At 42.3% G+C, this 27,252-nt stretch overlaps 1 protein-coding gene and 1 long non-coding RNA gene across 4 annotated transcripts in view; one reads left to right on the forward strand and one right to left on the reverse strand.

Moving 5' to 3' along the window:
• Window positions 1–23,040, forward strand: part of Gm40683 — a 53,203-nt gene extending 30,163 nt beyond the window's left edge. For both annotated transcript variants that reach the window (XR_871802.1, XR_871803.1), the window contains 2 exons: window positions 22,490–22,538; window positions 22,837–23,040. This is a non-coding gene — a long non-coding RNA (predicted gene, 40683). The remainder of the gene's footprint in view (window positions 1–22,489; window positions 22,539–22,836) is intronic.
• Window positions 14,207–27,252, reverse strand: part of Cabcoco1 (ciliary associated calcium binding coiled-coil 1) — a 110,966-nt gene continuing 97,920 nt past the window's right edge. Inside the window, exons 6-8 of one of the 2 annotated variants that reach the window (NM_028491.1) lie at window positions 20,094–20,216; window positions 19,531–19,671; window positions 14,207–14,574 (exon numbers count right to left, since the gene is read on the reverse strand). In NM_028491.1, the coding sequence (NP_082767.1) occupies window positions 14,500–14,574; window positions 19,531–19,671; window positions 20,094–20,216 (339 nt within the window). In that variant the 3' untranslated portion in view covers window positions 14,207–14,499. Of the gene's footprint in view, window positions 14,575–14,655; window positions 18,406–19,530; window positions 19,672–20,093; window positions 20,217–27,252 lie in introns of those variants that run through there. The other variant, XM_006514216.4, reaches the window with a different exon arrangement.

A 27,252-nucleotide genomic window follows, 5' to 3' on the forward strand; every position in this document is an offset into this window, starting at 1 on the left:
CCAAGGCACTTTGAGAGGCCTCTCTCCTTGTGCATGCATAGCCACTATTAGAGGGCAATATTAAGCAAGATTGGATTCCAGCTATTCTCTTTAAAGAAATTTAAAGAAATTAAGAAAGGATTTTGTCTACCTTCCGCTTGTCCCAGAAATGACTAAAACCAGTGAAGAACATGAAGGATGGTCTAGCTAAGCAGTTCTGCAGAATTCTAATGTCCTTTCATAAAGAGCTGCCACCATCTGAGGTCGATGGATCATGAAGAGACATCCCTAAGGTAGCCCACCTACACAGCTCCCCTTCCACAGGCAAACTCATCCTGCTTCAGCCGTGCGCTCCATTTCCACCATGGAGAACATCTGGATGGGACGCTCAGCACCCATAATTCAGATGTCCTCAAGAAGGAAGGGATACTGGACAGCGTAGGAAGCACTGGTAGCGTTAACAGCATCGACAATAAGGACAACAGAAGTGGATGCTTGCAAGGCCAAGCCAATGACGTCTTTCTCTCCTGATGCTTACATACTGCATTCCTGAGATCTTGATAACTCCTTTCTCACACCCTAGAGTCTAGGCACCACTGGAATAACATGCCTTGTAGCAGTTGGGTTGAGTCTGATTTGCCAAGAAAGCCCATTCTGTGGCCTTTAAATGTGAGGGCTTGTAGATTGACAGGCAGAGACTGACCCTTGAGGATTCACGTGGCTATAACCCACAGGCTATCCATGCCAACAGTCCAGAGGACATCTGAAAGTGTATATTGTAACTTCCAGTTTTCCAAATACCTAAAAGTTCTTGGCGGTATGGTGGTTGCCTGGGCGACCACTTTGTGTTGACAGCTCTGGTCCTTTCCTGGCAGCTGAAGGTCTGCATGGCAGCCAATGAGAGAAGAGCATTCTGCTTCGAATTTTCCATTAGGCTGGTGATTCATTTGGAAAGCCATGTTTTATGAAGGCCGTGAATTCGATGCAATGTGGTTGTTGAGGTGTCTACATTCAAATTGGATTCCATTAACTTTATGGAGTGATTAAGAGCCTGAACCATCAGATTTAGGGATTGAATTTATAAGCTTTCTGAAAGCATTTTTGAAGACAGAAAGCTTTGATGAGCATAATTTGATTCAGGAGTTTGGGAGAGGAACCTGGAGAGATGTCACCTCTGATGTATCAAGGATTCGAGAACAAAGCTCAGCAGAAGGCGGGGTGGTCACTTGCATGTAGGGTGAAATTGCTCTTCTGCATGCGTGCACTTTTCCCCTCTAGAGACCTTGATTTTTTTACAGAAAGATTTAGTGGACTGCCTTGACAGTCATTTTTCAAACATGAAGCCACCTACGTATTAATTGGAGTTCTTGTCTAAGATGCCAATTTGGAGTACCAGAGAGATGGATCAGTTGGCAAAATGCTTCCCTTGTAAACACAAGCTCCAAGTGGGATCCCTAGAACTCCTGATCTAAAAGGTCACATGTGGTGACATACACTTGTAATCCTCACATCAGAGAAACAGGTGCCTGGAACTCAGCCGGTTTTGTCTACTTGAGAAGTTCCAGGCCAGTGAGTGACTCTGCCTTCATAATAGAAAAAGTAGATGGTGCCGGAGGAACTACTTAGGCCTCCACACAAATATACATACATGTGTATACATACCCGTACACACGAAGGAAAAAAGTGGGTGTGGGATCCAGGTTTCACTGACTCCATCAGAAACAACCACTGTGCCGTTGCTATGCATGTAGAGAGTGCATGGGTGGTACCCAGATCTAGACCTCTCTGTAGTTTTGCTCAGCAATTGTTCCACCACCTCGTTCATTTATGTTCATCCGGATGGATATTTATGACATGGAAATTATCAGTGGTGTGAAAGTCACACATGCCACGTTAGGAAAGAAGAATGCGGGTTGGCAGAAAGAGTGAGTGGCATATTGCAATTCACCGAAAATGAGCCCAGACATCTCGCCAGAAATTCTAAGCACTCTTTAACACGGAGAGGTTAAACGGGGAAGGCATAGTTCTTCATTCCTGTAGGGCAGTGAAATAGCTATTTTAATTTCTGTGTTCTTCTTTCAAGATTTCTTTGTGCTTAAATGATTTAAATGGTTTTAAAGTCAAGAATTGTTGAAAGCAAAGACCTAGTTGCTGTTGATAATTTGAATTTATTAATTTGCGATTTGTTTAGATCCTTAGCAATTTTCTGTGGAATTATTGACATCTTCTGTGTTGATTTCAATGAGTTGTTTCTATATTAAAATCACTAATTTTAGTGCTGGAGGTATCTTAAAGTTTACTTCTTTTATTTTTATGGTAAATTTTTATTCTTTCCCATGGAAAGGTTTAAAGTTTTCACATGAATATTAAAGTTTATTTTCAAGGGCTGGAGAGATGTCACAAACATTAAAGGTGTATTTATTTTTACTTTTGAGCATGTGCATAAGCATCTAGGACTTTATGTGTACCAGATAGACACAGGGGCCCACAGAGGCCAGAAAAGGGTGTCAGGTCCCCTGGTGTTATAATTACAACAGTTGTGAGCTGCCTGATGCGGGTGCTGGGAACATCAAACTCCAGACATCTGTGCTCTTACATCCTGGGCATGGTGGCTGGAGAGATGGCTCAGAAGTTAAGAGAGCTTCTTTGCTTTTGCAGAGGACCTGATTTCTCTTCCCAGCATGCATGGCTCACAGTTAAGAACAGGGGGTGGAGTTTGGTGACTCTTAGCATCCATGTCTGGGAGTTCACAACTGCCTGCCTCAGGCCTTCCTCGTTACCCATAGGAGGTACACATGGTCACACATGCACATACACACATCCAAGAAGATAAAATAAATCTTAAGAACTTGTCTTTTTTTCTTGTCCCTTGAGATAATACTGCAATTAGTTTCGTTACAGTTCACCCCTCTTGAGAGAAAATGAAGCACTTGGATTTCCTTATGGCTATTTTGTAGTTGTACATGTTCTGTAAAATTCCACACAAAAAACCACATTTTCCCCGGATAAGTAATTGTTCTAACATCATTCCTTGTGGGATACGCTCCCACCGATTCATTATTAACTATCATTAAGTGGATTAAGTTGTATGCTTGATAATAGGCTGAGACATAAGGTCAAATCTTTGTGGAATAGCTCCAAAAATTATAGACTTTTCTTCCCCAAGAAATGCTATCAGAAGATAAATCCATAATCCTTGGCAGTTTTGAAGCCTGCCAGTGTGATTTGAGAACTTGGTTTCTATTTTTGTGTGATAGATCCTTCTAAGAATTTGAGTTTTTATAATGTTCTCACCTCTGAAAAACCACTGCTGCCACTGGTTACTGGCGAGCCTTCTCGTGGTGGCTCTCCCCCTACTTCCTCATTATTCACACCAACCTCAGACCAACACCAGCACATGCAGAGATACTGTCTATTTCCAGCCACTGCATTTAAAGCCCAGCCTTTCTACCTTGTTTAAACATTGTACCTTGGGGAATGTCCTTTGGAAGAATATTATTATTTGCTTCAGACAGATTATTTATTTATTTATCTATTTATTTATTTTGCTGTCATCTCAGACTATTGAAAGGGATTTTTTTTCTACCCTGCTCTGATTCTCACCATTATTAATTTATATAAAATTTAAATGATTTAAGTGTCATCCTACATCTTACGATGTCTTTAGAGTCTCTTTCCTCATGGGTTTTTGGTTAAGTAATCTTATTATTTACACATAATAATGATTTCAGCTGCGGGTTAATTACAGTTCTAATCTCTACATGTTGTCTTATTGCAGTCGTAAGAAAAGCAAAATAGTGGAGCTGGGAGTAGTCAACCAGCCAGCGAGTCTGTCTGCCATCTGCTGCTTCTTCCACAAAATATTCATGAAGTACCAGCTCTGAGCCTGGCACCGTGCTTACCCTGGAGAGAGTGCATCAAACTAATTGGGAAACATTGTAGCACCTCCTGGAACAGGGGTTCTCAACCTGTGGGTCTCGACCCCCATGGGAGGGTGGGGGTCACGGACCCGATACTTACAACACAATTCATAACTGCATCAAATCACAGTTATGAAGTAGCAATGAATTCATTTTATGGTTTGGGGTGTCCACCAGGACATGAGTCCTGTATTAAAGGGTTACAGAGTTAGGAAGGCTGAGAAGCACTGCTCTAGAGCATAAGCTGTCCTGGATGCAAGCAGCAAACAAGAGCATATGGTTAACTCTTACCATAGGTTTTCATCTCAGTCCCTATTAGAATATACCTGCTGTTCAAATTTTAAGGCACCTTGAGACAATCTTTAATGGCATGCCTTTTTTTTGTGGCAATTGGTTTGTGTGTGTGTGTTTGTGTGTGTGTACACACGCATGTATGGATATGTGTATGTGTGTGTGTGTGTGTGTGCATACACATGTACATGCATGCATTCACATGCATATGTATGTGAAAGCCAGAGATCAACCTCAGGCGCCATCCTTGGGTTCTTTATACTGTTTTTGTTGTTTGTTTGTTTGCTTGATGTTTGATGGACAGGGTCTCTCACTTGTCTTGGGATCTTCCAATCTCAGACTCCTTGGATTACGTGTGCGTTCTATGTGTTTGGCTTTTTGTTGTTGTTGTTGTTATCATCTATGTGGTTTTGGAGGAAGCCCAGGGAGTGCCATTAGCTTCCTAGAATCAGATCACCAGGCAGCCCCACTGATAATTGTCACAGGAAGAAATACCTAGTGCGTTAGGCTTTCATTGCTGTCAGAAATATGGAAGACAACAACTTGAGGTACATAGTGCTCGCTTTGGCCCCTGGTTTGAGAGGTCTCCATTTATCCCGCTTGTCTCTGACGTTCCTGGGCTGAGCACGGTGCATTACAGTCCACAGTGTAGGAGAGCAAAGCGACTCAACTCCTGATGGCCAGGAAAGCCTACCCCAGCCTTCTGGGCTCCCAGCCGATGGGATGGCACCAGCCACCTTCAGTTATTCACTTCTTCTGGCTGCCGTCCTAGATGATGGTCTTCCAGAAACACCCTCAAAATGTGGCTGATTCCTCAGTGAAGACAAGCCATCACAAATTACATGTATGGAGAACAGGCAGATCAAAAGAAGACGCCCCTGCACGGTCAGATCAAGCACCCATCACCATCCTCCTTATATTTGCTTAATTCCACCCTAGGACAGTGTTGTAATATGGTACATAAGAGCTTCTGCCTTTTGTCTTTTTAAATGCCCCAAATGTCCCAAACCTACTTCATGATTTTGTCTGTCTCCTCAGTTTTGGCCCCGACCAAAACTGGTGGCTTTGTAATGTCTCTCGTACCCCATCTGTCTATCCTTTTGTGGAAATTCTGAGGAATACAAGGGGCTTTTGAGGAGGCCTTGAATAAAGTAGCTGAACCTGAATGTAGAAGAAGACTGGATAAAATTAGTGATGGCCCCATCATCCAAGCCTCAGTCCAAGGTACTTGGCCAGCAGTCAGGATGAAGCCAGTGCCCTGCATGCCGAGGAAGAGGCTTGCTCTCGTTTCTATCTTTCATAGATATGTTGAAACAGTAGCTTCTTACTCTGAGACTAGTTTTTTTAACCACATCCACACAGACATAATGATCATCAGTAGAAGCATAATACCTGAAAAAAAGGACGGGCTGTAGCTATGCCCTCATCTATGAGCAGCACCTATGTATCTTCCTTCTGCATCTAAGTTTGCATCTAAGAACACCCAGAGCGCTAAGACGTCCTGGGTGCCAATGCCACAGAAGAAGGTTATCTGGAACAGTGGATAGGATCGCTGCCCAACCCTTCTAACAGATTCACTGTCTTGTTCGAGGATTGGCTAGACCAAGTGTTAGGGAGCCAACTTCAGCCCCAGCTGATGAATCCTGCCTCACCAAACTCACTGGTAACTTTCTTCCCTTTGTCTGTCTCTGCTCATGTGACATGGTTCTGGTCAAACGAGAACAGGAGGCTAGGAGAAAAGTTAGGTTTGTTTGTTTGTTTGTTTTTGTTGTTTTGGTTTTTGTTTTAAAAAGACACATGAGGTGCCTGGGAGATTGCTCAGCGCTTAATAATATGTACTGTTCTTCCAGAGGATCAGAGTCTGATTTCTAGCACCTAGATCAGGCCACAACCATCTCTAACTCCAGTATAGGGGCTCCAGTGTCTTCTGGCTCCTCAGCACCCCCAGGCCCTCAGAAACACACTTGCACACACACACACACACACACACACACACACACACACACACACACACAAATAAAATGTGTTAAAAAAGAGAGAAAGACACATTTGTGGTAATGTCTTCATTTCCATTGTTGATATTAATTAAATTTGTTCCTTGGCATTTCCCTACATGTATAAAATGCATTTTACGTTAATATTGTGGTTTTAACTTTGTACTATTGTCTCATAAGATGTAATTAGGCAATTCTTGTGTACTGTTTTTATAATTACATATGATTATAATTATTTCAAAATAAGGAATTTAAATTAAAAAGAGAGAGGCCAACAAAGAGAAATCTCTTTTTCTTTGAGTACATGAGGAGATTATTGTCACCCCCTGGGTAGTAAGGGGACAGCCCTGATGATGAAAGCCAGGAAGCTGAACTTTGTGCACCACAACAAGAGGCAATCAGGGCTCCTAAGGATTCCCCCAAAGCTCTCTGTATTTAAGTTTCTTTCTTCTGGTTATGCAAGTTGGCATACACTGGTCAATGGTTAAGCCATTTTGAGATTAGATTTCACTGCTAGAAGTGTTCTATGTGAGTTCCAACAGGTAGACAACTGGGTTATTGGGTATGTTTGAGGGAGGGGGAAAATCAATGTTTTCTATTTCCAATGTTGAGTGTGCTGCCCTTTCCATTAAGTGACAGCTGCAGACTCCCAGAGCAGAATGATGTTTCAGAAGTGCGTGTCAGTCCTCTGAGCAGGTTATAATTTATATCCATGGCAGCCAACATATCAATGCTTGCTTTAGTAAAGGCCTTGCGCAGAGACCCAGAGTATCTTTAGTATGTAATTTTTAGTGAATTAACTAGTTCATCAACTAAAGAAATGTCCTCAGCGGAGGGTAAAGAATGTCAGGGAATGGATAATTTGGTTAGACTAGAGAAATTCTAACCTCAACTGGAACATTTGTAAAGGTACCAGTCTTGCTTACAGGAGAATAGGAAGAAGGTTGTAGGGTTGTGCCATCAGACAGGCATGGTGAGGTTGAGTGACCTCAAACCCCAGAAAGCTCAGAGATTTAAGAACAGCAGGAGGAGAGATGCTTCCTCCTGTCTCTGTCCCTGCTCTGGAACACATAAGCACAAGTCCCAACTGAGAGAACCACAGGCGTTCATAGTATAGGCCCTGGAGTTTTTCTGCATGCTAATGAGGTATCTAGATAGCATGACCCTTCAACCAATGACCTTTCCTTCCTGGATATCTTCACGCACATCCCCCAAGATGTATATAATCCCCAATTCACCCCAAATAAAGTGTATGAATTTACACCCACCCCTATAAAGCAATATGAACAAGCAAGGATCATCTCAGAGAGCTGCTTCATTAAAGACGGACCTCAGAGAAGGCCTTCCCCTAAACGAGCCCAAGATACCAGAAGAAGGCCTTTTCTCTTCTCCTCAACACTTGCTCCCAATCAGAACAAATCCTGCAAGGCCTGGGTTCCACCTTCCCGGCTAGCATGCAGACAACCCAAGGGAAAACGTGGACCGCCAGCCCCCATTCCAGACTTCCTCTCTACTCAGCACATCAGTGGCATCTATGTACCCAGAGAAGAGACTGGGAACCACAGTATTCTTCCATTTCGGTTGGAGTGTTCTCTCCAGAAGGGAAAAGCAGGCTGTGGACGCTCTCTGTTTCAGCCTTTTCTGCCTTCTCCAGGCCTATGTGCAGGCAAATTCCAGACACCCCGGGCAGAGAAGCAGTACATGGTATGATGGAAAGTGAGCTCCTGTCAGAAGATCCTTGGAAATAGACCTTACCGTACCTGTGAGACTGGGCCAATTATGTCATAGATGGCCAGCTTGGGAGAGGAGCGCAGGCTAAAAGTGAGTGAAGAGGCAGTTACCTCACATGCTACAAAAACACACAGGCTTCTGTCTAATGGATGTCTAATGAGATGTCACATCTCATGGACAGTGACAAGAAGGTGACATGTTGTGCAAGTTCACACAGAGAATGGCACACTGAGCCAACACAGTAATTTAGGCAGAGGCAACAATAATCCAAAGATGGGTATCTCTAGGGACCACTCCTCAATGCACCACTGTGTGCAGGGAAGTTTTGCTTTTCCAGACCTTGTTTTTTTGGGGTGTGTGTGTGTTTTTCTTCATGGCAGGGTGCCATTTGAGACTGTGCTGGATAGGGCAGTCCAGTAGTCTGTGCAATAGAGAGGCACAGCTGCTCAAGGTACAAAGCTGGATGCCTTAGCAGTTCCAACCTGGTGCACAATGCGTGGAGGACTATTGGAGAGTCTCAAGTCTTCATTCCCTATTACACTGAAAGGTCAAGAGACTAGATACTGGTGTCACTGACAGACTGCATCATCGTCATCGTCATCACCACTACCACCATCAGCAGCAGCAGGAGGAGGAGGAGGGAGCGGCCCATTCAAAAGCAAGGAGCAGAAGCAGACAGGCAAGGACTACACCACTTTTATTCTTGGACCTCTTTATAATATCTAAGTTGTCCTTTGGAGGGTGCTACCAACTGCCGGGAGGGTCTTTCTTCTCAAATAACGCTTCCTGGAAATGTCCTCATAGATTTGCCTAGAGCCGTGTCTGTGTGAATCTCAGATACTGTCAAGTTGATGGTCAGGGATGAAGAACAGCCATCCCGAGTACTTATCTCCCTGAAAACTCATGGCCTTCTTGAAACTGAGTCCTTTGTGTCACATCCATGGTTTGGTTACAGACAGTTCTGCTCCCTTAGCAGATAGAATCACTTATGAGTCTGGCAGAATAGAGCGAAGACTTTTCCTTTTTGTGAATCTCGACTACTATAAATTTACTGTGACTGATTTGCTTTATCCTGTCCCCAAGGTCTAGTATAGCTACAAAGGACACTGAAGAGTTAATGAAACATAACAGCCCAAATTATACACCAGAAAATACCAGGAAAGGAAATCATTTCTGGTATTAGGAGCAGCTGGGAGACTGGGACCACATCATGGAAGGGTGGCCTCTTCATTCAAGACTAGAGAATTGACTGACTGTATTACAGTGCTATCTGTAAAAATTTCAGTTCATTTAATACTCATTATTTTTATTTATGTGTAGGCATGTGTGCCTATATGTGTTTATATGTACCAAGTGTATACAGTAGCCTGCAGAGGTCAGTAGAGGGCATTGAATCTCCTAGAACTAGAATTACAGGTGTTATGAGCTGCCTGGTATATGGGTGCTTGTTGAGAAATTTCAATCCAGCATCATGGCTATTCTGGTAAGGGCATATCCAAAGATATGATCCAGAAGTAGTGTAGATATACCACACACCTTTAATCCCTCTGGCTAGAACATAAGCATGCCCTTAGTACACACCTTTGATCCCAAACAATGATGTCTAATTGAGGGGCAGACAAAGTGAGAAATCAGAGAAAGATATAACAGAATGAGTCAGAGACAGCATATGCTCAACTTACACAAGAACAGATAGGAAGTAGAGGCTATTTAAATAGGAGGGAGGGAGGGAGAGAGAGAGAGAGAGAGAGAGAGAGAGAGAGAGAGAATTCAGTTTGATTCAATTCAATTCAGTTAAGTTCAGTTTGGAGCAGGTCAGAGGCAGTCTTGGTCAGAGGCAGTCTTTCCAAGCAAAGCAATTCAATCAGAAGCTAAGAGAAGCCAATTTGAATCAGTCAGCTTGGAGAAGAGTTTGAGCCAGAACAGCTGAGTTGAACCAGTCAGCCAGAGTTCAGAAAGTGCTAGAAAGGTGAGTTTATTCAGCAGAAAGTCTCAGTTGCTGAAAAATTCTAGGTTTAGGTCAACAGATGGAGGCTGGAAGCTAAACTCTTCAAGTTCCTGTCTTGAAGATTAGATTGTACTGAGGCTCCAAGGTTCCAGACCTAGGCCCAAGGGTAGTTAGAACAGAGGAGGAAACACTCTGGGCTCAGTCCAAGCTGTGTATTCTTACAGCTAGGGTACAGCTCTCACCCCATCACTTCATTTGAAAGGGATGTTTGCACTTACAGGCGCTGGAAAACAAACATGGATCCTCTGCAGAAGCACTGAGTGGACTTAACTGCTGAGCCATTTCTCCAGCACTGGAGTTTTAGTTATAAAATAACTCACTATACTCTCTATTTATAAAGTGAGTGTATTTTCAGAAAGTTTTGAAAGTCTCTTCCACAGAATTGAAAGGGGTGGGGGGAGATCCTGGAATGTGAGACATCTGCCCCTCTCTCCAAAGGGTCGGTGCCCTCATCACTGTCTTCTTCATGGAGAAGAAAGGTACTCTTTAGGTTGCAAGATGAGTATATTTAATTTCTTTTGTGCTGTTTATAAGGCAGGGTCATTTCATTAATGACAAAATGTGGCCAGGATCATTTTTCTTCCTAATTACCTTGTTTTATTCTGTTCAATATTCCCTCTTTTAATTAATTAATAGATCTTATTTTCTGTAGAACCGTTTTAGATTTGTAGACAAATTGGGCAGGTGCCCCAGACTCACGTAGCCTTCCCCTACCTCCCTTCTTACCTCCCACCTAGTTACTACTAATTATTAACATTGTCACTAACCTTACAATAGTATGATGCATTTGGATCAATTAATTAACTGGTGGTGGAGGATTTTCTTGAGCAAGCCCATTATTTACCCATAGCTTCAGTACTTCCTCTGTGGCCCATCCCCCCACCCAGTGACCAAAGCACACGAGACCATCCTATCTCCTTAAACTCCTTTGGGTGGTGATATTTTCTCATCCCTCCCTTATTTTTGATGACCTGTGAGAGCATTGGGCCGTATCACAGTGGGCTTTCCCCAGTGGAATTTTCTTGGTATTTTTCTTATGGTATTTCCCATTACTTGGGGAGGGAGGTAATGGAGACAGAACACTGTTTTCAGTGGTTGCCAACATGAGTTGACTGTTACAGACTCGACAGACTACCCATCTGAGGCAGTGTTGATCATGGATGTTGACTGTGAGGGTTTGATTCTGACCTCTCTCTTTTCCACATCTTGTCCTTCGGAAACAACTCACCTGACCCTTCCTTATCCAGGTGGGACAAATATGACTCCATCTTCAGAGTCACATACCTACATAATTTATGTGTAACTCTCCTACATGAGAAATTTCATTGACGATTTTTTAAGTAGAGGGGCCGATTACACTTTATGGGTTCCAAGTGCTGGCCATTTTGAGGCTACGCATCAGCGTGTTCTTTGTGACAAGAAGAGTCAAATCACCATGCTGGGTACAAGCACTAGAAAGAGCTCTTGATTGGGAGTTGTAGGGTTTGAGATTGGAAGCCAGCACAGACATTTTATCAGGGGCATGGTCCTGCATATACTCCTGTCCCTCAAAGCTGTTTGAGTGACAAGAGGTTCTAATTCGCAACGCAGCAGAAAGATCGCTCCCGCTCTGCTTGCATCCTTCCCCTGTGGACTTTGACTCCGCCCCCTCCTCTTTGCTCTAAGATCGCCACACCATGCCATCATCAGAGCATCCTTGGCTGAATAAATAGATCACTTCCTTTACCATTTCTGCCTCGTGCATTTCTGCCCTTCATTTATGTCCCTGCTATTGTATTAAATCACCCTGCTTATCCACGTGTTTAGCATCTGGCATTGGATGGGGACCATTATTAGCTGCAGGCAGTCAAGGACTTTTGTTACTCACCCTAATACCAAGAAACTACCCCAAATGAATTAGATTAGATTCCAAAGAAGATACAGCCATTAGGCTGACCATTGAGGACAGTTCCATGGAATGTTCTCAGAAGCTACAAATTAATATAAATGCAAAAGCCCTTTCACAGCTCTGAGCACTTGTGAGGAGCTGCTCTTACCAATGCCTGCACTTCAAGGGAGCGGGAAGAGGTCTGAAGGCAAATTGTATTATTAGTATCTGATCTTTGTTTGGGCATTTGTAAATCCCAACAAGGTGAGCTCGTTCTGATTTAGACTGACTTTTCTTAGGAAGCTTAAATTAATAGGTAATTTGCCTGCCATAAAGGAGATCTAACTTAGTTATTTAAAACATTAAGGGAAAACCCTTGACTTTTATGTCAAATGGAAGATAGCCTCCAGAGACTCTGGAAGATTCAGGAGAATCATGTGGGTTAAACATCTGGTCCTCTCATGAATTTCCTAAATGCTGATTGTGTAAGTAGTTGTTCCAGTATCACAACTTTAAAAAAAGGGTGAGGGGAAGGTAAGTTTTTACTGTAATTAATCTTCACTACGAGATAGATGAAGACAAAGGTTGACTATATCAGCTTTATGATTATGTGAGTCCAGGTTCAAAGCCCTGTTTTACCACTTGCCAGATGTGCAATAATGGGGAAATTACTCTAAAATCCCACGACATTCCACCTTTGTCCTCTGCAAATTATGTACCACTGGATTTGAAGCTGTGGCCCACTAATCATTTTTAAAATATTTCTTTTATACGTATTTATGTGTTGTGTGTATTTATGTATGTGAACTGTTGTGTGCATCGTGCTTGCAGAGGCCAGGAGAAGGTACTGGATCCCTGGGAATGGACTTATGGCCTGATGCAAGCTAACGTGTCCATGCTGAGAACCAAAATATGCCTCTTCTGCATGGGCAGCAAGTTCTCTTACCCTCTGGGCCAGCTCTCCAGCCTCTGACCCATTAATTCTTAATTATGTTTGGCTTAAATTATGTTCATGACTTAGACTCCAGCCAGCACTATAAAATAAAGCTCATGATACTTACAAAGGCCTCTCCAGGCTACAAAGAGTATTAAATCTGCCTATCTATCTATCTATCTATCTATCTATCTATCTATCTATCTATCTATCTATCTATCTATCTATCGATTTATCTATCATCTATCTATCCATCCACCATCTATCTATCCATCTATAATCCATCATCTATCTGTCTGTCCATCCATCCATCCATCCATCCATCCATCAATCATCTGTCTATACATCTCACCTAATTTTTGATTGGCTTTACATGCCTGCAATCCTTGCTCAAGGATGCCTTCTTTTAGGTCCACTCTACATCCCTGATTGCTGTTGAAACTTTGCTTAGTCACTTCTAGATGCTTCTTTATTAGCTGCCCTTGTTTTCTTCAGGGCCACTGCTATCTCTGGTGAAAAGACAGCTAAGGGGATGCAGGCCATTGTTCTACAGCTTCTCCAGTTTTCTATAGGCAGAGGAGCTGGGGGTGGGGTGGGGAGGAAGGCAGTCCCAGGTCTCTAGCATGAGAAGCAAGCACGCCTTCATCCTAAGAATTCCTTATGTCTCTGGAGATGGGTATTTAACCATGCCGTCAGCTTCATCCTCTGTCCCAGAAGAACATGTTCTGGGTGGTTCCTTGGATCCTCACTGATAGAGTAAGGCCACCATCCATATCCGACCAAATGCTACCCAGAATGAGGTATGTGTACCTCAAAAATTCCTGGGGGACCCCTCTCACTCCAGTGCTTTGCACCCTCTTTCCAGAATATGAATACAGGAAAGAGCCCAGGTAGTGATTTAATTAATCTTCCTAATTATGGACAAACCATTGGCACACAGCTATTTTCATCTTGAAATTGTATTTTCATAAGGGTATTTAAAGGCTGAGGGTTTTTTTTCTTCCTTGAGTGTCTCATCATCCTTTTGCAGTATAATGGTTAATTTTAGGAACTCTGAGTTTGATTTGTATTTAAGATTTTTTTACAAGCTATATATAGGTTGGCCTTTAATAATCATTTATACATTGCCTCTTTTTATATAGGTCATGTGTTCTCTTGGGAGGGTAACAAGATTAGAAACAGCAAATACAGTGCAGAATAAATTAAAATGCTTCAAACTGCATTATATAATTTCAGAAAATTGGTTTCACACTGAAACGTTTAAATAAGAAAACCAAATGAGTTAAATAAGAAAAAAATAAACCCGCTCTCTCTGTGCATAGCAGGATGGCCGTTGTTTAGCAAGGTTGACCTTAGAGTGAGGATGTGTGGCCTCTCCTCACAACACTGCATCAACCTGACCCATCTGGCCACTAATGGGTAAAACTATTATTATTTTTCTACATTTTTGTGTTGTTAATTCAAAAGGCTGGTTTCATTCCCGTGGAAGATGAATTGTATTTATTAGTCAAAACAGCATCCTAATAGTAATTGTATTTTCGTATATAACTCTCCAAGATTATACACACAAAGCAATGCTCTTACACTATAAACTCAGAGGTGGGTGTGGGATGGGAGGGGCGGGACAACGTGCTGCCAGTCAGTCCGGATAACCGGAAGTGGGTTTTCCTTTCTCGGACTGCATGGAAGTGACCCAGCGCTCTAGAGACACTATTGTACTGGCCGGTTTTGTTTGTTTCTCTGAAGTTGAGCATCACTTTGCTTGTACCGCGTCTTCAGGCTTTCTTCAGTTTCTCTATTCGTGCGTTAAAGGCCTCTTCCTGTACTTGGAGTTTTTCACTTATCTCTTTCTGTGGAGACAATTATATATATAATATATATATATATATATATATATATATACATATATACATATACATATATATATGCAGTGGTTATGATAGAGCTATCTTTGGCTGCACATTGTCTTTGTGGTTTTGACATACTATAGTGCCTAAAGACAGACATTATCCCCCGTGCACACCTTCCTGTTTTGCAGACAGAGCTGTGTTCCAGCCTGTGGTGATTCGATAACACTTTATAGTATTTCTTTGCACATTCCCAATGTATAGCATGTCCACCGCGGACAGGAAGTGGTATTTGGACAGCCATTTTTCACACAGCCTCATGGTGGAAGATAGGATAACTGATATGCATTTCCAGACATGTTTGCCAGTGAAGGCTGAATCAGAGAAACTGCTCTGGGCTTAGTCGGGGCGGTGTTGTGGGCCCCTCCACCCGTTTGCTTTGGCCTGCCCTCTAATGCAGTCTAAATGGGATTCCTGGAGTCTTCAGTGCATGAAATAATAATACAAAGAATATCACAATTAGGACAGCTCTCATAATTAAGAGTATTCATCATACATTACAATTCTTGCATGCATGCCACTGTGTAATATATAACTGATATGAAAAAACAAACAAACAAACACACACACACACACCTCTCATAAGCAATTGGTGACAGGTTTTAGGGATCATGGCAGCCTCTGGCGATGATGCTGTGCACACTAACATTGCTACGTCTGTAATTCCAGAAATGCATCTCACTACGTTTGCACGTTATCTCAACGCTAGGGGCTCTGGGGATGCTTTTCTTTTAGCAAGGATGAATGATATAGTTGCATACAGGGACCACAGCAGTTGGGAGGTTTGTTACTGTCTGAGTGACTCATGCAAGGACACGTGTATGGAGAACACTTTAAACTTCTGTGTCTTAAGGAGTCAAAGTCTAGACCATTTAAGTACGTAATATAATTTGAAATCTTTGTGCTAACTGTGTTCTAAATAGGGGAAAAAACCAGTTTCATGAGCAGATATGATTAAAACTATTTTTATGTGTTTATGTAACTTTTAAGAAAGTCAATGCAATTGATAATTTTGAAATGTTTCCCCTGATTATCATTTTAATCAGGTTTGGTATTTCACCTCATGGGAAGAGTTGATATTTCTGACAGGTCACATTGATGCCATCAATTGTGGATTCAGGATTTATAGGAGTATAGAATGGGACAGGGTTTTTAAGGTGGTAGTTATTGTTTGGTTATTGTTTTTCCCTCCTCCTCCTCTTTCTCATTTTTCTTCTCCTCCTCCTCCTTCTTCATTGACTAACTTTTGACTTCTGTTTTCTTCTCTGTTTTCTTTGTGAGTGGTTGAGTGGATGAGGCAGGGGAAGGGATAAAATGGCCCCCCCAGTTGTCCCTTTTTATGAATGCCCCCATGAAGTACTCTGGCAGAAGTAAAAGGATCATGGCTTATGTACTATTAACTAGCCTACGGTTGTGTTTGGCTAGGTCACTTTGGACAAGCCATGGGACTTTCTGTCATTGTGTGGACCATGAAGAAGTGACAGTGACTAGCTAGCACCGTGCTTCAGCTTCGCAGTCACAATCCCAACTCCCGATGTCACAACATACTTGACTCATGGCACAGTTCACTAAGGTATTATCATGAAATATTAAAAATTATCATGCCTTATGAATTGGCATCAATATATGGAATATTGCACCATGTAGGTGTTGACACCGTCTGAGGAAATAATTCCGACACAGTTCTAAAGGACTGGGATGGTATGTTCTAGTCAGGAGGTGGGCTTCTCCTTTCACGGAGGCACTTCTGTGTCCACTCATCGTCTTGTGTTTTCCAGAGAAGTACGGCCAGGCTTCCACTAACCAGCTCCTTCTTTGGCGTCTCACAAAGCTTTCCCAAAAGATCTGGAACCTTTCCTTGCATTTCCCTGAGAGAGTTTATCATGCTGTGTGTGGGCTTTGGAGAGCAGGTTCCTGAAGGTCTCATGTGCTTAAGAGGAGGAAAGAAAACTTGAGAGATATGTAGACCTCGGTGATTCGTGCTTTAGTTTAGCTACAACTAACCGAGTCAGAATGAAAAGAATCCACATGTACCCAAAGGATCCATTGGTTTGCTGTCTCCTTTTTCTAGTGCTGCTGAACAGACATTCATCTTGGGGCTGGGTCTTCTGCTATCTCTTTCAGGAAGTGTTCTGAATCCCCTGACCTGTGATCAGTAGCTTTCACTGATCACAACCTTGGATGACTTCTCTAACATGAACAATCCAAAGCTGTCATTATGTTACCCATGCAACAACATATGTAACTTTCATAACACAATGTAAGGTAGTGTAACGTAAGACATCATAAACCGCAGGGTGGCAAGTTATGGCCACATTATTTCCCCACATTATTTTATTCGTTGGCTGTGTCAGGGCCAACAGCCAATCTTTGATGCAGGAGTTCAGCATTCTCATTCCTAATTTTCTAAAATATGATTCTTTAAATATATTAAAGTTGCTTCCATTGGGTCTTATTTTTTTTATTATGCAGTTTGGAGCCAAGCTAATTTCATTTCAACTGTATCTTTAAAATGAAAATATATAGAGTATATTGGCTTAAAATGTTTGGTCTATTCTGTGTAATTTTCATTGACAACTGAGGGCCAAGAGAACTTCATTCTTAATAAATCTCTAAAACGGAGGAGTGAACTGTGGGAAAAAATAAGTGGGTAAACATAACAATTAAGGGCTTACTCTCCATTTCAGGGGGTTCTTTATTAGGGAAGTGGATATTGGCTTGGAATCACAATAGAGAACTCGCTTTGATATAATGTACTGAAACATGAATTCTCTATTGACCTTTCCTGCAGACTCTGCAATAACACTGTGGCTTTTAAAGAAAGAGGAAGGAAAAAAACACCGAGTGATCACAAAAGCTGAGAGAAAAAAAAAAAAAAGAAAAAAACTTTCACTGAGTGGGTACAGCAGATGTTTGGATCCAGTGTCCACTGACACTGTTTCAAAAGGGGGCGTGGCAGGTCTTAGAACTGGGATCACTTAAAAGTGGAAAGTAGCTTACCCATTGACGCAGGACACAACTGAAGCAAGGCTCAGGCCTATCTCCCAACTTGGAATTTGCCCAAGAGGGAGGTAGGTGAGGGGGGAAGCAAGAAGCCATGGTGTATTAACGGAGTAGCCTGGGCCCTGCGTTAGACGTGTGGCTTCCTTGGATGGTGCTGCCGCTGCAGCTGGGGCCAGGCTCATAGCACCTGCTAAGCCTGCTGAGCCGGGGGACTACAGACAAATGGCAATCTGTCTGAGTCCCATTCTTTTGATTTGTCGTTGGAAGTGCCCTCTTGGCTTGCGTGGAGTTTAGCAGGATTGCAGAGAGAAAATACACATGGTGGTTTGCTATCTTGAGACATTGTAGAAATCCATTTTGCCATCTCATTGAAAAGAAGGTGAAGCCTGGACAGCAGTAATTTGCCCCACGCTGATTAGATCCGCCCAATATGGAGATGCTCACAGTACATAAAAGGTCTGTGGTTCTCCCTTCTGGTCCACGGACTCCCTTTGCGCATAACTGTACTTAGGTGTAGACGTTGTCGAACTTCCAAGGTGGCTTCATGCTAATGAGAAGAGAACAACCAGGTAGACTAATCCTGTCCATCCTGTCAAAGAAGAGAAGGTCTGATGCTGCAGACTCGAATGCTTTAAAAGAAAAGTGTCAGTGGAGAGTTAGAAACACACAGCTCCCTTCACGGAGCGTGGCTTTGGTAAAGATGGTTTCAATTGTGGGTCCTGCAAACAATTCTCTTGCTTGTCTGGTAGTTCCTCGGCGATAATTTCAGAGCTGTGGGATTTGCAAAGGAGCCCCGGGGCCATGATTATACGTAAACTATATTTAGAGGAAATGTTATCAAATCTAAAAAGGAGGTATGTTCTGAACTCAGCTTAATTCAGCTGCACCCTGCCCTTCTACACAGTAACCAGTTATTACGTTCACAGGGCCGTTAACAATGGGCCTTTGTGTAAAACGTGTTCTTCCACTGTTTCTGGTAAACACTAAACACCCCTTATTAAGCTGGGGACTTTGGCTGATTCTGTTGGCACCAGGTCATTAAATGCTCGTGTAAATATTGCAATAATGTTTGACGATTAAGCGAGTAGTGAGGTATGCTTAGGACAACCTAAGTTTTTTTTGCTCTTCCCAAATTAGTTATTAATAGTGTGCTTTGTATATATGGCCCCAAGTACAGATGAAAAATTAAACCAATCTTCCCCTCAAGTGCATAAGTGTTGTTGTGATATATGGTCATTTCTCAAAATAGGCAATTCATGTTGTTTGAGCATCTGGCTTAGGAAACGATGTGAAGTCCTGTAAGTTGTTATGTGAAGGTAGTAGTAGGTATTTCTTCCTTGGACAGAACAGCCAAGTATTAAACACAAAATAACCCTCTGAGAGATGATGGGCAGCTGCCCAGAGGCAGTCCCTACTACCCATTGGTGTAAATGGCTTAGCAATTAGTGACGTATGAAGACATAGGAAGTACCTGAGAAGAATTCCAAACGTGATGCTGCATGAGGTTGTCTTAGTTAAGCACGGTGGTTGATTGGCAGCAATCCCTTTTCAGGAGCCCGGGTCACTTAACTCTTGGGTAAGGCCTGTTTACCGTGTGGTGTGGCTCAAAGTCTTCACCGGGAGCTCTTTTTCTGGGGTTTCAGTGTCATTGGTTTTGTAGGCCAACAACACACAGCACACGAGGTGCTGCTGGTGGGTCTGTTTCTATGACCTTGCTGAATCTAGAAGACTCAGTGGAGGATTATGTAGCCTTGTGAGGTGGAGTGTGCAAACTGTAAACCAGGCTCTTGCTTGACCAGAGCGGAGCAGTGTTTACAGATGTTGCCTAATTTGCCAATTATAACAGGGGGTGGGGTGGGGGTGGGGTGGATACCACTGTCCTTTCTCACTCAGTACCTGCATGCTAATCAAAACCTCATCCGTCACTCGCTCCAGGGCTGATTTTACGTCATCAATGGTGAAGCCACCTAAGGGATCCTCCTCTCTCATTTCACTCTCCAGCAGGGCTTCCTGAGTCCCTTGCTCTTGATCCAGCACCTAAGACAGTGGAAATAGACACATTCAGGCACTGAAAGTGAGGAACACTCAGGGGAGCTCTTGAGTGCTCGGGATTTATGCACAACCTCAAACTTCTACTCTGTGTGGCCCTACCTGGAGAACTATCGAACTAGAAGGAGGCACTGATTTTATGTAACCATGTACCTTAGGGATTACAAGTGATTTGGTAGTGGTGCTGGTGGGGATCTCTATGGTAGGGTAGGATATGTGGAGGAGAAGAAAAAATCCCTCTGGACCACCATCATCTGGCCTGTGTGTGAATCAAGTCTAAAAGGAATGTTGTCTGGGAAAACGTCAGCAGCAGAGACCATGGGGGGACGGGAACTCTTTCCATCTTGCACCATGATAATGCTTTAGCAGGCAGGGGGTGGGGGCCATGGGGAAGGACTTCCCAAGCCTACCTTCTGTTCCATGTCCGGCGTTGGCAATGGCTCTATGAAGGTTGAATACGTGTCCAATGAGATACCTTCTTCCAGGGGGGCTGGGAAGGGGTAGTCTGCAGGCTTGACAACCTCTATGGTTTGCTGTAAAAGAAGAGCTTTTGGTAAGGGGGGGCTCTGTCTCAGTCAGTTCTCTCACCATATCAAATCGGGTATTTTGCTTAAGTACCATCTGCTTCAAGCCGTTGATACCGTTGCCCTCCTGGTTGCCTGGAGCCTTCCATGCACTGTCTCTCACTCATAACTAGCATTGTCTTCTCATCATTTCTGGACTCTGTGGTTGAGGGTTCGTTCATTGGCCTTAATCTCTGCACCATGCCCCTGCCTCTCACTCCTGTCTACTAGCTCTATGTAGGCAGAGAGCGGAGACTAAGCCGCCGTGCCCCCCCCCCCCATCTATTTTCCCCATTCGCAGCAGGAGGTTTGGTCCTTACTACACCCTGTAATGGCTGATTGGCACAGCTTAGCGGGATGCCGATGCTCTTGTGGGTACAAGCATAGAGACTATCACCAGCCCGGGGCAATAGAATCTGCCTTTGCTGAGGACCTGAGCATGAGCCTCAAGACCCATATGAAAACAAACAAAAAACAAACAAACAAAACAAACAAGACCCCGCCCCCCAAATCCCGTATTACTGAGGAAGCAGATGTGGGAGGGTCCCTGAGGATCAGTGGTAAGCTCTAATGTCAGAAAAGAAGAGAAGAAGAAGAGAAGAGAAGAGAAGAGAAGAGAAGAGAAGAGAAGAGAAGAGAAGAGAAGAGAAGAGAAGAGAAGAGAAGAGAAGAAACAGTGCCACATGGAAAGTTAACCTTTGGCTTCCACATGCATGTGGCTATACACGTGTGTGAGATATAGAGATAGATATATAGAGGATATATATGTGTGTGTGTTTATTATATACATATATATATGTTACACACACACACACACACACATATATATATATATATATATATATATATATATATATATATATGGAGAGAGAGAAGAGAGAGAGGAGAGAGAGAGAGAGATCCCAGCAGTGGACACACGCTGGTAGACACACTAGAATTTCTGAAGTTCAATGTGTATATAAGACCAGAACATGGAATCATCAGAGGGACTCACAGCAAACTCGTGGCAGAGTGAGACTTCCCTGAGGGCAGCTGATGGTACTTTGCCAACAGGGTGCAGATGCGGTGGCGGAGGAAGACTGTCAGAAACAGCACTGAAAGATATGGAGAACCTTGGATGCCAACTTTGGCCGGGTCTGTAGTCCAGCCACTGTGGCGTGGCATGGATGAGGAGATGAGGTTACTAAAGGCATCAAGCCTCTGATTCTTTTTATTAGTTCCCCTTGTTCTAATTCTGTGTTTAACAGGCAGTGTTTTTAACCATAATTTAATTTCCCATCTCAGTTGATCTGTAAAGACATGGCCACTTGAATGCTCTGGTTTTCATATCTTCTACATAACTCAGTAAAAAATCAATAACTTGTTCCAATTTACATAGCAGACACTCACGAGCTTGTTAGTGAAGTTCTGAGTTGAAGTCACTCACTGCTCTGGTAACAAGAGTTGGGCCTGAGCATGCGAGTTTGAAGAACTATGGAAAAGCATTCCCGACCCTATTAGCATCTTAGGACACTTTTTTGGGAGAGGGGGGTATCTTGAAAGCATTGCAGTCATTTCTAAGTTCTCTGTTTTACACCCCATCATTGAAATGTTAATGCTTTTCCTTTACAGGCTTTGGATAGGGCTGGAGCAGGGTTTGCTTGATGGGTTTACCAGCGCGTATGCATTTGGACTGCATTCATATCATTAATTTTTGCTTTTTTTGTTTTTTGTTTTTTTTGTTTTGGTTTTTCGAGACAGGGTTCCTTGTGTAGCCCTGGCTGTCCTGTAACTCACTCTGTAGACCAGGCTGGTCTCGAACTCAGAAATCCTCCTGCCTCTGCCTCCCTATGTTTAGTTGTAGACATATCAAGGCAAGGATATTCGGCAATGAAGAGGTAACATGATTGAGCTAAGATCAACTAATTGCATAGTGACAGCAGGCAGTCGTATTAGAGCCCAGGGCAGTTCCCTTTTCGGTAAACTGTAATTTATCATCGTGTCCATCCTGGGAAATTATTGATATTGCTAGACCTTTAATTTTTATTCTATTGGATGATGTCATTCCTGCTGTTTATCTCGGGTAGATTAAACGTTCCTCAGAATATTGAGGCATCAGGACATTGCTCCTGTCACATTGGCAGGCTGTTACTTTTTGCCAAGTGAGGGATCAAGGACCCGTGTCTCTTCACTGCTATGTGCAACCCCTTATCATTCTTGGCTTGTGAACTACCAAGTCTTCTGTTGGTTTTCGTTTTTCCTAGAGAAGAAAAAGAAGCCAGCCATGCTTCCGTGTCGCCTGAAACTCTACAGGTAAAATACAGAAGTTGCCTGCGGGAAATTGGAAACCTGGGAAGGAAATGGGGTGTTAGCTTGGAGGCATGGACTTTAATTTGTGGCGAGAAAACCACAGTGTATGTAGTGCAGGGTGTGTTTTGGTGGGGGGGCCTGACAGGGACAAACCAGACATTGAGAAAGAAGAGCCCACTGGCACTAAGCATGCGCGGGTAGGGTGCTATCTTGTTTACTGTCACCACGTTCCTGCTGTGCTCTCAGCACACAGGCTGGGGTCTTCTGCTTGTTGACCCTCATCTACTGACATTCTTTACAGAGAACCTCTCCATTTGGTGAAGCAGAACGCAGAACCCACGATTCGCCCTCTGCTGTCCTGGTCCTCGGATTCTACAGTTAACTGCAAACAGATGTTTGTGTTCACGTCTTACATTTTCTTCCCCACACCTCTGTGGTCTGAATTGATCAACTGACTTCGTTTTAAAAGCTCTCTCTCTCTCTCTCTCTCTCTCTCTCTCTCTCTCTGTGTGTGTGTGTGTGTGTGTGTGTGTACTTGGGTGTCTTGGATGCTAGAGGAGGGCATCAGATCCCTATAGAGCTGTAGTTACAGGGAGTTTTGAGGCACTGAACATGGGTATATGGAATTGAACTCAGAGCCTCTAGAACCTTAACCACTGGGCCATACTGCCCTCCCTTCTTTTTTTTGTTTTCCCTCTGTCTCTGTCTTTCTCTGTGAATATGTGTGTATGTATGTGAGAGTGTTTGTATGTGTCTATATGTATGAGTGCATGTGTAACTGTGTATGTGTATATGTATATGTATGTGTACATGTGTATATATGTAAATATGTGGAATATGTAACTGTGTGTGGATGTGTATGCATGTGTATGCAAATTAGTGTATGTATGTATATGTGTGTATCTGTGGGCATGTATGCTTGATGTGCCTGTGTGCATAAGTGTATACGTGTATGAGTCTATGTTTGTGAATACATTTCATTTGTGTGTGTATGAAAATATGTGTGTGAAGGTGTGTGTTATTGTGTGTGTGTGTGCCCTAGCACACGTGTGGAGACTTGGGTCTCTCTGATTTCACACTTCCTTTCTTTGATAGATCTAGGCTTACATTTATTCCCGAAGCTGAAATTATGGCTGACAGTTGAGGTTTTCTTTCTCTTGATTTTTAAAAATGTGTGTAGTTCATATAACTATTAAATTGATTCAATTCATGCCCAGGAGTGGGGGGGGGGTGAGAATTTCTTTTCTTTGCATGCTCTGCGTACTGTTAATGAACCAAACCGCAGCTGTTTCTCTCTTTCACGAAGAATTAAATTTAGCTGTGTTAGGCAGTAGACGGAGGTGCAGTTTTAAATACAGAGTTTGAAATAAACAAAAGGCTCCCAAGTATCACAGCGAAGTTTTCCTTATGGAAAGCGGTTGCCTTCCTTAAAAAACAAGTCCAAGGGAAATTCAAATCAATAATTGTGGTGAGCACTTGGAGCCAGCAAACACGCTTAAATGAAGCCGTCTGATGCAATACTTTCTTTAAAAAATACAATTAGGCCTTTGTATTTTTTTTTTAACAAAACCTCATGTTTTACAACATTGCTGGCTCTGTAATAAAATCTATTTAAAACAGAGAGACATGGTCAGCTTTATTGAGTTAGATTTTTTTTTTCTGGGAGAGCATTATAATTTCCTCAAGTCTATGAATAGTTGAAGCAAATTAAATAAAGTCAGTTTTATAACTATTTTTGTACATTCCTGTAGGATGGCAATTTTTTTCATGTTTTTCCCCCCTCAAAAGTCTAATATGTTACCTTTTAAATCTGGAAAAATAAAACCAGAAAAGGGAAAATGTATCTTATTTTTTTAAAAAAACAAAACAAAACAAAACAAAACCCCTAATCCTAACCTATTTGGTCTCAATTTATCCATCTTATAAGACCACCCCCTTTCCACAGAAGACTAGCACTCACGACATTTGGACCAAGACCCACCGGGAAACGCCTAGACTGACTTGCCATGGGTATAATGGTGAGCTTAAAAGGTAGAATTCTCTGATGTACACATATCCATTTGGCCAAATGACTGGTTTTGCTTGACTTTCAAATACCCCCTAAATATAACTTTGGATATAAAGCAATCAATGTGCTTCTCTTGTCATTTCTGGATGCTTGAACACAAACAGATATAATAAAAAGAACCAATTTGCTTCATGTGAACATATATATATATATATATATATATATATATATATATATATATATATATATATATGTATATTCTGATTATGAGCAGGCCATTTGAAGCAAGGTGAGTACATTAAAGGCTCTAATAAAGAGAAGAGATTTCTAAGCAGAATAATGGACTGCTATGTGAACATGCAATAAATAACATCCACAGATGTGGTCACTTGCAAATTAGTTTTGCATAACTTACTTTCTGCATTTGCCCCAGATGTTATCTGTTATACGGAAATTACCTGAAGCTGGCTATATTGTTCCTTGTGTGTGTATTACATTTGTGTTATTTAAGATGGTTTGTAATCTGTGCTTGACTTGACTTGTGCTACGGTATTTAAGGAATATCAAATGAATGGCATTTTGGCATAATTTAATACTCATCAGTACAAAACTCCACCATCAAATATTGTGTCTTTTCCCCCCTTCTTTTCTATGTAAGCCCTTTACTTACGAGCCAAATGAAATCACTAGAAATCTTTTGAAATGTTGTGTTTTCAATATGAATTGGATATCTACCATGGGAATAAATGCTAGGAATTTCGACCTCTTCTGGAGGGTCAGTTTGGCTCTGAAAATATGCTTATAGGGAATCAGACGCCCTTTCCAGATCTTCATGTGCCTGAGCAGTCCTGTGAAGATGTCACGTGGGACATGTTCTGATACTCCGTTCTTTCTCCTAGACTATGTGAACTAACATTACTAACAGTATTGACTCCCATTCATGGATCCTCTTCGGAGAATGGCTGAACCACAAGAGGTTTGTGGGTTATGTTTGAACCGTTAGCACATCCTTAAGGTGGTAAATTTGCAGATCAGTTATTAGCTCGTCTGTGAGATTAAAGAATCTAAGGAGACGACAACTTTCTATTATTTTGAGTGGTAGAAAAAAGCGAGAGCAAAAGAAAAAAAAATCTACTCACTTCTGTTGTGAGCCAAAGACAAAAAAAAAAAAAAAAAAAAAAAAAAAGTGAGCTGCTTTGAAAAGACATTTGTTTGGAATTGTTGGAGGATGACTTCATATGTAAATCAGAACTTACTAAAATATGTCAAAAGTTTCAGAAAGCTTAACTTGATTGCCAGCTTTCCCCACTATTAATGGAAGGGAAAAGACACACAGAGAAAAATTCCTGTAAAGTTTTAACTGTCTACCTCCCCCCTCCCTTCCCCACATAACCCCTGCCCCCACTTCTCTCACCCCCACTCCCCTCCCGCCCCAAAGGAGAGGAATGCCTAGTTTACAAGTCTAATGAAGAAGTGTTGTGTGATAATGGAAAAACTTTAACAACAACAACAGCAATGACAACAACAACAACAGGAACCCTGTTGTCCACAATACACTGCATCTAAAGTAGTGGCATCTAAATGGCACCTGCAAGGCCACAAGGAGGCCATGAATAAACAGAACACGAAAAGAGGAAATTCACAGGGCAGAGATGACAGGAGGAACTACTCAAGCCACTTCTGGAGTAGTTTTCCCTTTGTGATCCACCGCTTACAAACTTATTACCATGCCCACTGCTGCAGATGCCAGTTCTTCCTTTCCCCTCCCTCCCCCTCCTCTTCCTCCTCCTCTCCTCCCTCCTCCTCCTCCACTCCCTCTCCCCCTCCTCCTTTAGTTTTTTTTGACTTGGAAATGCACGAGTGGCAGACTAATTTTTCTCTCCTATGCTTAATATGCAGTATTTACATTTTGAAAAGGTTCACAATGTTGCCAGGCTCCTGCAGGCTATGAATTGACATCTAATAACGAGTGCTATTTTTACCCATGGCACAGCACACGGGTAGTTTGAACATTTATAACTTCACAGAGCCTCCAGACCAGCAGATACACACACATGCTAATCACCTAAACGGGGACCAGGTTGCTGCAGCACAAGTCGGGACAGGAAATGAAGACGCCCCGCCCCAGCTGAAGCTGCAGGGAAGAATTTAAATTGGCAAGCCCCAGAAAACCAATTTGCAATCTGGTTTAGAGTACATCAGTTAACACCTTGGGCCCATTTAAAAACAAAAAACAAACAAACAAAAAAGCCCAAATATATCTTGACTTGGTCATAATTTTAGGCTTGAAATATATATATTATACATATCTCTATATATCTCTATATTTATATATATATGTATGTATGTATCTATCTATCTATACACACACATATCTCAGTTTGTTTAATTATCCAGCTTTATATATACACACACACACATATATACCAACTTTTATATATGTATATATGTATGTGTATATATATGTATATATATATATACATATATATATATAAAGTTGGATAATTAAAAAACTGATTCTAGAGTCTTTTAGAGACCTTTGGCATTTGCAAGGGTGGGGGCAGTGACACTATTTGATAGAACCTGGGTATGCCTTTCATCAGGACCACAGATCACCTGCCAGACCCTTGCCGGTGGATCTGTCCTCTTCTCTAGGTGTCAATGCAATTTTGAAGCAAAAGATGTTTTGGTCTGGCTCTGGTACAAACA

Source organism: Mus musculus, chromosome 10 (genome assembly GCF_000001635.26).
Source record: "Mus musculus strain C57BL/6J chromosome 10, GRCm38.p6 C57BL/6J".
NCBI lineage: Eukaryota > Metazoa > Chordata > Mammalia > Rodentia > Muridae > Mus > Mus musculus.